This window comes from Vanessa tameamea, chromosome 14 (assembly GCF_037043105.1).
Source record: "Vanessa tameamea isolate UH-Manoa-2023 chromosome 14, ilVanTame1 primary haplotype, whole genome shotgun sequence".
In the NCBI taxonomy this organism is placed as follows: domain Eukaryota; kingdom Metazoa; phylum Arthropoda; class Insecta; order Lepidoptera; family Nymphalidae; genus Vanessa; species Vanessa tameamea.
The window spans coordinates 12,042,722-12,055,556 of record NC_087322.1 but is presented as its reverse complement, the minus strand read 5'-3'; the positions used below and the strand labels follow the sequence as shown (position 1 = coordinate 12,055,556).

At 33.5% G+C, this 12,835-nt stretch overlaps 2 protein-coding genes across 11 annotated transcripts in view; one reads left to right on the top strand and one right to left on the bottom strand.

The window, feature by feature from the left end:
• LOC113395993 (myogenesis-regulating glycosidase) overlaps window positions 1-12,835 on the top strand; it is a 312,246-nt gene that overhangs the window by 218,101 nt on the left and 81,310 nt on the right. The gene's annotated exons all lie outside the window — the stretch shown is intronic.
• LOC113395984 (ATP-dependent Clp protease ATP-binding subunit clpX-like, mitochondrial) overlaps window positions 1-12,835 on the bottom strand; it is a 38,162-nt gene that overhangs the window by 7,615 nt on the left and 17,712 nt on the right. For 9 of the 10 annotated variants that reach the window (XR_010309331.1, XR_010309330.1, XR_010309332.1 and 6 more), the window contains exons 2-4: window positions 8,792-8,923; window positions 6,090-6,297; window positions 1,732-1,910 (exon numbers count right to left, since the gene is read on the bottom strand). Coding sequence is in view for 7 of the 10 variants with exons in the window: in XM_026633744.2 (XP_026489529.2) it covers window positions 1,732-1,910; window positions 6,090-6,297; window positions 8,792-8,923 (519 nt within the window). In the remaining 3 variants the exon portion in view is untranslated. The remainder of the gene's footprint in view (window positions 1-1,731; window positions 1,911-6,089; window positions 6,298-8,791; window positions 8,924-12,835) is intronic. The other variant, XM_064216862.1, reaches the window with a different exon arrangement.

Here is a 12,835-nt window from a genome sequence, read left to right as displayed (position 1 = left end):
CATACATTTTTTTTTATGTTTATTAATCAAAATTTGCCTGTGGAACATAAAAAAAATAAAAAAGCTATTACTGTTTATGAATAAAAAAATTCCTTCGTAAAAAGAATATCAACAATGTACTCAAATTATTGATCCTAATACCTTACAATATTTTGCAAGTCATATTCAAGCAAAGATGATTTCATATACACACATAACAAAGAGATAAAGTTTGCAAGTTAGGATAGTAAATAATCTCCGATTTCAAAATTTCTTGTATCAATATTTAAAATGAACCATCAGGAACGACGTACATATATATTATATCGTTAAAAGTAACGGTTTTTCGTCATGTAGACGAAAAAACGGTCGAACGAATGCGTTTCTTACAAACGCTGCCTTCACGGTAAGAATATGAATGCTTTCTAAAGAAAGGCTGTACAGCTTATAAAACCCTGCAATATCTATGTTACGGGAAATTCATACTATATATATTTTTGAAGGAAATAGTGAAAATTATTGTATAGACACGAAGAGGAAAGGTAAACTAATAACACCTAATGTCCGACTTCGCAAAGTTAGTACATCCTTCGTAGGGCACGATATTCGTTTCTTCAATAAGATTCCATAGTTATTAACTTGGCCTATCAAAAAATTTAAAGCTCATGTCAATAAACATCAATAAATATGGCATATTCGCTTCGCACGGGTGCAATGCTAATACTAAATACAGTACAGAATGTCTTACAACGTTCACAGGTTTTCAGTCATTAGACAATACAAATCGCTATGTCCCTGCTTTTTAAATCTGTAATATCTTCGAAAATATTCATTGAAGTTACATGCTATAAAGGACCATATTGATCTATATTAAATGCACAATGTATTTAAGGTACTTAATTGGATAAGAATTAATGTTGTATGGCTTAAAAGCGCTTCGAAAATAAGCCATTATTTCTCGTAAAAAGTCAAGGATAAAAAATTGTTAGTGTGGGTTATCCCTTAGAGATAGACATATATAATCACGGACTTTTTTGAAGACCTTTTTAAGGTACATTATTTTGATCTCGTAGGGTTCAGCCAGTGTTTGCAATGTAAGCGCAAAAAAATTGTTTATTTACGACATCACTTTAGAAACCTCTAAAATAATCAGTGTTTCTCTACTATATTGTGTATGTATTATACATAAAAACATTCGTATTGACTTACTCTATCTACTAAAAAAAACCGCATCAAAATCCGTTGTGTAATTTTAAAGATCTAAGCATACATAGGGACAGACATCGGTAAGCGACTTTGTTTTATACTATGTAATGATGATATTAAAGATAAAAAAGTGTGAACATATTATTTATTGATTTCTAGGCAGAATATATATAAAATTAATTGTATTTACTGATATACTCTGTAATTAAAATGGCCGAAAAGAGTAGCCACTGAGTTTCTAGCCGGTTCTTATCGGACGAATCTACTTTTCGAACCGGTGGTAGCTTTCCATTTAATTCAACAGGGTAACATGACGATACCAAAAGTGCTTTTATGAGCCTACTTGAATGAAGAATATTTTGATTTTGGTTTCACGAGTTGATAAAATATGACCCAAAATATTAATTTATAAGTTAAATTTAACGGCCAGGACCACGTCTGCCGAGTTTTGCGAGTGAAATAAAAAAAGGGAACAAATATTGACGCTAGTCATAAACCAATTTTTTGGCAGCAGTTTTCAAATCGCGATAATTGAAATTAATTTACCTCTGTGTGTGTGATGTAGGGGATGGTGGGCGTCAGTTGTCGTACCATTCGTGACATTGTTGTAAATGCGCTTGTAGTGATTGTAGACGGCGACTGATAGAACTTTCTTGGCATACTCCTGTCCGACTACGTGTTTATTGAGGTATTCGAAGATCTTCTTGGGAGGCGGTGGTGGTTTCCTAAAAAAAAAAAAATCTCATCATCTTAGATACTTATGTTGTTTGTATCCATCATTTGTGGTAGTTTTTTCTAATTACCAACAAGTGTAATGCTTCTTTTCTTAACATTTTAACTTTGATTTTATTTATCAATTAAAATTTCAACATCCTTTTTGAAATATAGAAACATTACACTTATTTATTGATTTTCAAATTAGAAACTACTACCGGTTTCGAAAAGGAACTACCCTGACCCGAGAAGCACCGGAGTAAGAAACTCAGCGGGTATTTTTTGTCTGATTTTGTAATTCGAACAAAATTTTATAACAAAGAAATATCCGAGAGGCGATCGTTTAATTCCTTAGATGTGCTATCATCCATGAACTCACTAATTGCAATAAACTTGAGCATGTAGACAAGAGTTCCTTTACAAAAAAATCAGTCTAAAGTTAATTTATTGATAAAAATATTTTTGAACGAATGGCGGCAAAGCAAAAGATAACATATGATCTTATAAGTTACGAATAACGACCACATCTTATCGTTTAATCTTGAGCCATTTATTGCCCTAAGGCTGTTGACCTTTATTTTTGCCTAATCAATCCGTCTGAAAAACTATTAGATGGATATGATTATACACTGAATGTGCTAATTTTTGATAAGCTTATCATCCATTGACATATTAGAGGATAATATTGGCAAAGTCAATAGCCTGTCATTAGTTGGAAGAAAAGAGTCAACGTTCTAAATAAAATATCGATTTATCAGGACAATATTTATCAATGTTATGACTTTTTATATTTTTATTTATACCTACATCATTGATTAGAACATGATAAGGATTCTGTAACCAGTCGTTGTAATAGGATTCCGGCCGAACTTTGGATCAAAATATTTTATACTATTCACTGGATGTTTAAAGATTATAAATAATCTTAGTTACGATTCTCGCATTCTAATCACTGGACCATCTCGATTCATCAGACAAAATGTCATCTAAATAGAAAACTTCTTACATTTGTATACATTTTGAGTAAAATACCATATCTCTCTATACTACAAAAGTTATAAAAATATTTCTCAAGAGCCCCGTACTTTTAAATGACATAATATAAACGAATATAATATATTTATCATTACAGGATTAAATTACATTTTAATCTACCACCTATTCGGAACATAGATTTTACCTTCAGTATAAGTTAGATATATTATTAAATACAAAGGAAATCGACGAATAATAACTTCACATTTTTTATCGTAATAAGCTAATCTCTGTAGCATTAAATTTACACATAATTAATATTTTATGCACTAAACATTTCCACACTCATGTGATTTATAATGAAGGACATGAACTTAAACTAAAAAACGTTATTGAACTTAACAACATTGAAAGAGACGTCGTTCTAATATCCTAAAGATTATTTTTGTTAGATATTGTGACTTTATCATATAGATATATGTACATATATACTACTTTCCATGTCCGGCTTCACCGGTCTCTGAAGAGAGGGTGTGATTTCAGGGTTATGGTACCCTTGCCCTTTTTTGAAGACTACCCCCCAGTCGACGTGTATTTTAAATTTAATGAGAGATCGGATGAGTAGTTAAGACGTAAAGCGTAACAAACAAAATCACAGTCACATTTAGAATATTAGTTAGCATGTAAGTTTTATGACACAAAAAAATATATGAGATTATCGCGGGGCAATCGTAGTCATATAAAATATATGTAATGCATTACTATGTCTTATATAATCGTATATAGCACTTTCTTTCACCTACTGGTAACCTTCCTAAGTGGGGGGAGGGAGTGGCGAACCGGGTTTTGTAAGATTCTTAATCATTAAAACCACTTTGATGGTCGTTTCCGGCACGGATCTATAAGGCTGCGGAATCGTGTTGATATGACGCATCAACGTGGCCCAGCGGAACTATCTTCAGGAAGATGATCCCACCCCCCACAACTCGTTAGTGCGCACGGCAACGCGAATCGTACGTACTACTAAGCGAACCATTCATTGACACCATGTTTATATCTCCTATCGTAATGAATGCTAAAAACAAATGCAATCATTTTCTGCAACAATTCAATACCGAATATATTTTACATTATCTCTAAAACATTGATTATACCGGTATCTATTGACCTCAATGTTCAATTTAAACGACCTTCCCGGAATCGTTTTATTGGTGCCAAGGATTTAACCGATATGAATGAAAATATAGTATTTTTATAACATACAATCAAACAATAGTTTGTGAATGTGCTAATGGGCTAAGGCATCCTCTATGGGACTTGCCTGGGTTTGAAACCGCAATCATCGGTTAAGATGTACGTGTTCCAACAATTGGGCGATCTCGGCTCATGAGTGATACATACGCTGGTGGAATTACACAGAGCCCAACCAATTATACCATTTATATACATGTATAGTACAATAAACTAATTTATAAAGACGTCTGCGTTTGCATCTCTACCGATTTTCTTGGCAACGATGCAGTAGAAATATTCTGTAAGAATAAACTCGAAACTCACCAAAACCCGATCGTATAATATACAAAATCAAAAGCGTGCGAAACGACGCATCATTTTAATAATACGTCAATAATCAATCCTAATAATAACTAATAGTATATATATGGGAAAGTAACTCTGACTGTCTGTTGCTCTTTCACGGCCAAAGTACTGAACCGAATATGATATAATTTGGAATTACCTTGAAACGCAAAGAAGTTTTTTTTACTATACTTTTTTATACCGAAAACCTATGACTGCCTCTCTCCCTAAGAGGACAAAATAAAAACTACTAAATATAAATTGTAAATCAAACGCTAACACTGTTTCGGAATATCGATTCTACTGAAATAAACTAGCAAGAAACTCAATTTTTACTTTTTGTTATCAATCATATACAATAAATTTTATATATTGAATTCGAACTCCAAGCTTGTTCGGAACGATCATAAGAAGAGAAAAACCTTATAAACAACATTTGACCGGAAATGACGCGATATCATTGGTCGAGAACTTGATTTATGTATGATATTCACTATAGATTTGCGATAAAATTGCGTTTTGAACGTCGATACTGTTATTCATAATTTTGGAAGAAAAATGATTAATGTAATAATGTTTTACTATAAATAAACCTAAGGTTTGTTTATCTTTATTCCTACTTCATTGTTTTTAACGTGTCATATGTATTGTATTGTAATTGTCGAACACTACAAAGCGTCAAGCTCCCTGCGCCAGTTACCTAATTCTAATTTGTTGTCTCGTTCAATTGTTATACCCGTGTTAAGTTTCACTCGCTGTATAATTGGTTACTTTATTTATGTTTAATTGTCCCTCTTACAATGTAACTTTCGCTTTGAAAAGCCATTTAACAAATTAATAACTAGAATCTGAATCATCTTATCTCATCTCTCAGCCGAATGGTTCCACTGCTGGACATAGGTCTCCCCCAAAGATCGCCCCAACGACTGGTCTAGTGCAGCCCGCAACCAGCGGCTTCCCTTATTATTATTATTAAGGCTTATTCAGGTGTAAATATAAATAACAACTGAGTAAGTAATCTGTCCTTATAACGTACGATTCATTTTAAACGACCTGTAATCGTACCATTATTCCCTTTACCCACAACATTGTTAAACTGTCATTCTACAAATTCAAAGCCGCTCCGTCAATTATTCGTATTTCTTATGTTAAGTGATTTATAGTTTTTTGAAAAATAAATGTCTTAAGCCGTATTGAAGAGTCGAGCTGGCACAGGGGCTGGAACATGTGAATCTTAAACGAAGATTGTTGGTACGATCCCGGACTAACCAAGTAATTCATCTCGTGTTCCGCGGTGAAGAAAAATATCCTGAGACTATTATTGTTATAACTTATGTGCGGTTTCGTGCTTTGGTTTTTATTTTGTATATTATATTGCGGTTAGGCGCCCGTGCGAGTTGTACTCTGTAGCGCCGTATACAGGAAGCCTAGTTACATATAAATTAAGTTCAAATATCTTTATCCGACCATTAAACATTTCTCTTTTTATTGATTACCAAAATTCTACCACTTTTTGGGAAAGTAACAGACCAGACAAACCGGTGACGAAATTCAGCGGCCGTTATGTTATAATAGCCTCTAACACGTGAACGTTTGGAATCGGGTAGCAGGAGTAACTAGTTTATGTACCAAAATACCTGTAAAATCCAGATTTATTCTCGGCATTGTCCTTGATGCTCTTCTTGGTGTCTACCTCGCTAAGTACGACGAAGAAATGGTGACATTTATCGCACTTGACGAATCTGGTGGAACTGACGAACGTCTCCACGTGAGTGCAAGGGTCTCCGCACTTCGGACATGTAAGCACGCCATTACCCCCCGACTTCTTACCGCCTGATGATGAACCTGGAACAAGTTATCATTCATTTACTTAGCTTCACCAAAAAGGTTTTAAGCAAACAATTGACTATTACACAAATTCACAAACTTGATTATTGTGTAACAATTACTTACAACTAAATCGACAAACACAACGATCATTAAAGTATGCGTGTACTTCGTGAGGTGGGTTGTAATTTTTATGGCGAAGTTTTCAATTGTAAGTTATGTATAGGATAATTAGACCGGAGTGTGCAGAAAAGCACCAACCTACAAAATCAAAAGTAAAAGTTATACATATCATATATATTTTAAAGAGAAATCATTTTTATAGTGACAAGAATCCTGTTAAATTGTCTCTACATAGTATATTTAAAATAAAGTCACTTCCCGCCGTATGTAAGCTTAACAATTTTTAACAAACAGTGTGATTCAAGCTTAATTTAAATTTATAATACACGCATATTATAGTACAGAAAAGGCGAGAATTTCAATTCTCCTACCATTTTTATGTTCGTTCTTCAATCTAAAAGTATTATTTAGACCAACTAGTTGGTTGCAATGCTGATACTAAATATACTACAGCATTCTGTAGTAAGACATTTCTTACAACGTTCACAGCTTTTTTGTCATTAGGAAATACAAACCGCTATGTCCCTGCATTTAAAATCTGTAATATCTTCGAAAATGTTAATTTAAATTACATGCTGTAAAGGGTCATATTGGTCTATATCAAATGCACAATGTACTTAAGGATACCATATACTTAATTGGATAAGGATTAATGCTGCATTGCTTAAAATCGCTTCGGAAATAAGCCATCATTTCCCGTATAAAGTAAAGGATAAAAAATGGGGATTGTGGGTTATCCCTAAGAGATAGACATATATCATCGCGGATTTTTTGGTTCACCTTTTTAAGGTGTACAATACAGTAGTACATTATTTTGATCTATCTCGTAGGGTTCATCCAGCGTTTGCAATGTAAGCGCAAAAAATGTGTTTATTTACATCACTTTAGAAACTGTGCATGTATTATACATATAAACCTTCCTTTTGAATCAATCTATCTATTGAAAAAAAACCGCATTCAAATCCGTTGTGTAACTTTAAAAGATTTTTAAAGACTAAGCATATACAGGGACAGACAGATAGCGGGAGCGATTTTGTTTTATACTATATAATGATATTGTACACGTCGGAAGCCGGGATGGATAGCTAGTACATTTATATAACTATAATACTTAATGCTTAATATTTTGAAGACATTTCACAACATTTCGTTTATTTCGTAAAAATGATTTTCTCTTTTAAGACTTAACAACTTTTATTAGTACTTGTGTGGGTTAGTAAATGTCTGACTAACAGTCTAATTAAGGATAAAAAAAAAAAATATTGTATGTAAAATATATTGTATTAAGTTTATCTACTACTAATATTGTAAAGAGGTAAAATTTATTTGTTTGTATGTAGGGGTAACTTCCGGAACTAATTATCCAATTCTAAAGACTTTGTAATATTGGTATGAATGACAAATAAAAGTTGCTTTTATGGGCCTATTTATATATATATAAAGAATATTTTAATATTATCACTTGTAGAAAACTAAATTAGTCCCAAGTATACATTAAGATTTATCACAATTCATTTTCTGCATTAATAAATTGCATACGAAGCCGGGGCGTGTCACTAGTATGTACACTATAACTAATTTAGTGAAGTTTCGTTCCAGTACATTTCACAACAGCAACCGTTTAAGGTATGGTTACGCTATGACCCTTGAAAATAATGGCTAGTTCCATATGGCCACTGGATCTTGACCTTTATCTGTAACAGTGATAACGTCTCGTCGTCATACAGTGAGAGTTGAATGAAAAATCAACCTTGTATATATACGAATAGGGTTTGATTGACCTTGACATCATCGCGTTCAATTGTTCCATTGTCAAATGATAACATACAATAACCGAGCGAAGTTCCCTTACAATTGAAATCAATTTGATCTTGAAACACACGCTTTCTGCCTCTATTATACAAAAAAGCATTTAGCACGAATCATTTCATCATATCAGAGATTTAAATCTTATTTAAATACAAAAACAAACGAGGAAAATTGTATATTACATTTTTACTTCTGTTATCTTTGAAATGAGGGTCCAGTTTATATTCATTTCATGCTCGGCGGTGAAGAAAAACATGGTGAGGTAATTTGCATTTATTTGGATAAAAATCTTTTAGATGTGCGATGGACCTGCTTTAGCGAAATCTTCAATAACGACACTATGGATTTGAGCAATAACGGTGTCGGATTCAACGCCTACGGAAAAATCTATATCCTTAATCAGGAATCGTCAAACACCAATTTTTTCAATATCGGGCCTGATTTTTTCATTGTTCCGGATTTTGCCAGCTCCTTGAAAAGTCATTCTGCATATACTTATTCGTAAGTGTTTAATACTAGTATATTTATACAGCGATCGAGACAAAACAAATGATGGTACATTAAATATTCTAATACGAACCGTTGCTTGCGGCGTCTTTAGCGGTATGCGGCGGGCCGGGCGGTTGTTCGGTTGGACTCTTACAGAGCACGGCGCACGTGCTCAGTGGGCGGGTGCTTGTGCGCCGCAGGGCACGACATGTTTGAGCGCCACCTGGAAAAGAAAAAAAACGCTATTCATACCATATTTGTAATTCTAAGAGTTCAGGAATTATTGAAAGTAAACACGAAGAAAAAAGGCACAGGTCTAACGTGTGAGAGATTTTGGTATTTTTAGACACCGTGGGTTAACCTTAGTCTATAAGAGCAAAGGGGTTAGTTAACCGTCAATTCGTTGAGCGTATAACAGTAGAGCTGTCGCAATATTGGCACAGCCATCTCGGTTTGTAATAAATAATGAAAACTATGATTTAATCATAAAAATCTATACAATCAAATTACATTACAGTGGCTGTTCGAATTGTTTGACTCCTACATTGAAGTCATACTCCGTATCTTATAATGGAAAATGTTTTTTATCATATAAATAGTTTGTTAATAAAAAACGTAATGTTATATTATCTTGTATATAATGTAGTATATATATGTAGGATGTATAGCTAAATGAGTTGATATTTATGTCATTTGAACGGTTTAAAACTCTGAAGGTAGAGTCTAGGTTTAAATTGAATTTGATATTGAATATTCTTACATTAATAATTATACTCTTAGATAATACGCAAAGATTCAATTCAATATTATCAATTGACAATGAAGTACTAAGTACTTGCACAAATCCTTTTAAATAAATGCCATTTTGATTTTGATCTCATAGTTTGCGGATAATAGAAAAAAATGCTAGTAATTTTATCAATACGCCTTGTCTTCAGAAATATATCTAATACCATTGGGTGGGTCATTTGCATCAAAAAAAGAAACACTTAGCATACCTAATATCGTCAACAATAAGACAGAGGACGTTGAACTTCTTTGTTTTCGTTTATCTTACGGTTCGTGATTTGTGACCTACTTTCTTTATTTACGATTCAGCCTCATGAAGAAACGATTGCGATGAATTCGTAATTGTTGGAATATTATTAATATTGCATTGAAATTCCAAATTTGAATCAATATTCATATTGAATATATACATTTCTATGAACAAAGTTGATTTATTGTAAACAGGCTGAAATATGAGAGTGATTGTTTAACTTGTCAGCCATATATGCCGCCCAATACATATATATATAGGTTTATGCGTACATTGAAACGGCAATATTTGTCTATGGAATGATTTGACGTATGACGTACTTCCTTTCCCTCTTCCCTTCTCGTGTGAGCCGCGGTAACGTGTGTTATGTGAGTGCGCCGCGCTTTTGAAATTAGCTTGTGTAACGGACTTATCCTTCTCCTGTAATATCACCCATCCCTTTGGCTGTGTTCTTCGAGTGTATGAAGACCAAGGGAGCGCTACCAAGAAGAACGTGTCTTCATAAGTCAGAGCCCAGTTTTGAGGTAACAACTTCCCTTTATTCCTTAACTACAGTCCACTTTTCTCTCGCGCGTACAATATATATTATGAAAGAAATGTTTCATATAGACTCTTATTTTACAAGCGCGAAGCTGTAACTGGTGGCTAGTATAATAATAGACAGGGCGGAGAAGGGGTTAATTATTACTTTTTTTAAAGAGTAAGCATCTGCCTTCGTAATGTTATTTTCATGACGTAATTTCAGATACCTCACTGGGCATATAAGCTTGAATTAATCACATATAAGGTAGTGACGAGGTATAATCGAACCTGGATTACGAAATAACACCTTGGCATATTGAAATGATTAATAAATTTCAACTGGTTAATATTTTTTTACATTGTAATCAAGGTTATGTGTGAAATAAATTAAATATAATTTAAAATATACCGATATTATAAATGAGCACGTGTTCAATTGTTTTTACGCTTACCCGCCTAAACTACTCAACCTATCATTACGAAATTTGGCATAGACTGTCAGGAATACAGAACAGGACATAGACTAACTACCGACGCCCCATCCCCACCCCAACACACGCGGGTCAGCCAACTACCTCATAGATAACTTCAAGGACTCCTTTTTAATATTTTTAAATATTATCATAATTATTCTTGCAACCGATTAGAGTACAAAACCTTAATAAACAAGTTAATACCAAACGCGGACAAAGCCGCGGGCGGAAACTTGAATTACTTTCAGTACAACGTGTTTTCATAAGTAAATAACAAATGGTTTGAACGGTTCCCATGAAGACTGGCGAAATGTTTTTCCAACTATATCACATTCAAAAGATCGTTATCGCAAATGGTAATACAGGCAGGATGACGAACGCCGGGTTTTCCTAGTAGTATTTATATCAGTTAGCGTTGGTGTGAAAGTCGCAGATTCAAACTTGACTCTTGGGCCATTGTCGACCCCCACTCTTAACACCAGCTTCACGCTTAACTGGAGGGGAAAATAGGAGCGTCAAAACTCCCTTCGTAAAAGACATTTTTTTTAACGCAACGATTAAGATTATTTTAATTTATTGATGTAAGAAGCACCATCGACATATTTCCAAGATACACGAAGAAAATATAATAGAAGGTACAACTGACGGTCGGTAAACACTGCTCATAGGCAATTCGAACCATTGTTTACAACGCCAATGCGCCACCAACATTCGGAATTAAGATGTTACCTCCCTTGTACCTGTAGTTACATTGGCTCGCTCATCCTTCAAATAGAAATACAACAATGTTAAGTATTATTGTTTGAAAGAATATATGGTGAGCATATACTAATATATATAATACAAAAGACTGGCTATTTGCTCAAATAATTCTTTACCATACAACCTTAGACAGTACTAACGAACATGTGTAACTCTGCAGAAGAAATCAATGATTTAACATAATAACACCCTCATTGTAACATAATGCGAATTTAAATACTAGACAAAACAATACATTTTTACAATTGGCCAATCAAAAAACAACAAAACAGGTATGTATAAAAGTGTAACTACCTAGTTACTTGGCGGTTCTTCTCGGTAATGGTAGCTTTCTTCTTCTGTTAAGGTATTCAGACTTTACTGAAAACACTTTATAACTTTTTATAAGCCTAGGGTTACAATCTGCGTTCATGTACACTAAATCAACGGGTCATTTACGCGGAGATTTCAACATTTATAAACAAGTTTTGTATTCAATAACTATAGTTTCTAATGCAAATTATACAAATAATTCAATTCTACTATAGGTCAACATTTAGTATGTCAATGTGCCTATTCAAAAATACGTCGTTTATGTGTGTGTAACTCATCACACGCACAGAGACACTTTTCCTTTGTATCGTTTCTCTAGTACCTCACAGATGATCTTTAGTGCTCACGTCAATGACTTCTACATGACAATATGAACCTAAACGTTCTTAAAAAACTTCATCGTCCCACGACCCACTTCTTTTATTAAATTCATATGACCGATCGATTAAATTCACATAATTTTAATCCAAGAAAGCAAAGGGTATTAAGTATAATTGAATAGCGAACTTTCACGTTATATTAAGGGCACGGGTAATCCCCGTTGCGTGTTTACGATAAACAGTCATCATTTCAGAGTCCGAGATCTTTAATTTTGAAAAACGATCAAACATTAATTTTAAACGAGAGAAACTTTATACATTACACACTATTTTGTATAACACGTTACATCATTTTCAAAATATACATATCGTACGTAATTATATTAAAAAAAAAGTATAATTGTTAATAAACAATATTATAAATATAGTTAAAAGTAAAACTGCCTGTTTGTCTGTTACGCTTTCTCGGCTAAAGCACTAAATCAATGTTGAAGAAATTTGGTACGAAGCAAGTGTGAACTCCATGGAAGGATATAGAGTACCTTTTTTACATTTCAAAGGTCTAAAGTTGTAGATGATGACAGGATTGATATTCTATTAAGTTCCTAAAGAAATATCGTCACAAGTGAATTCTTCTAGAACGGTTCCAGTATTTAATAATTGTAAAAAAAAAAAAATTGAAAATGAAAAGCAATTCTGAGATATAA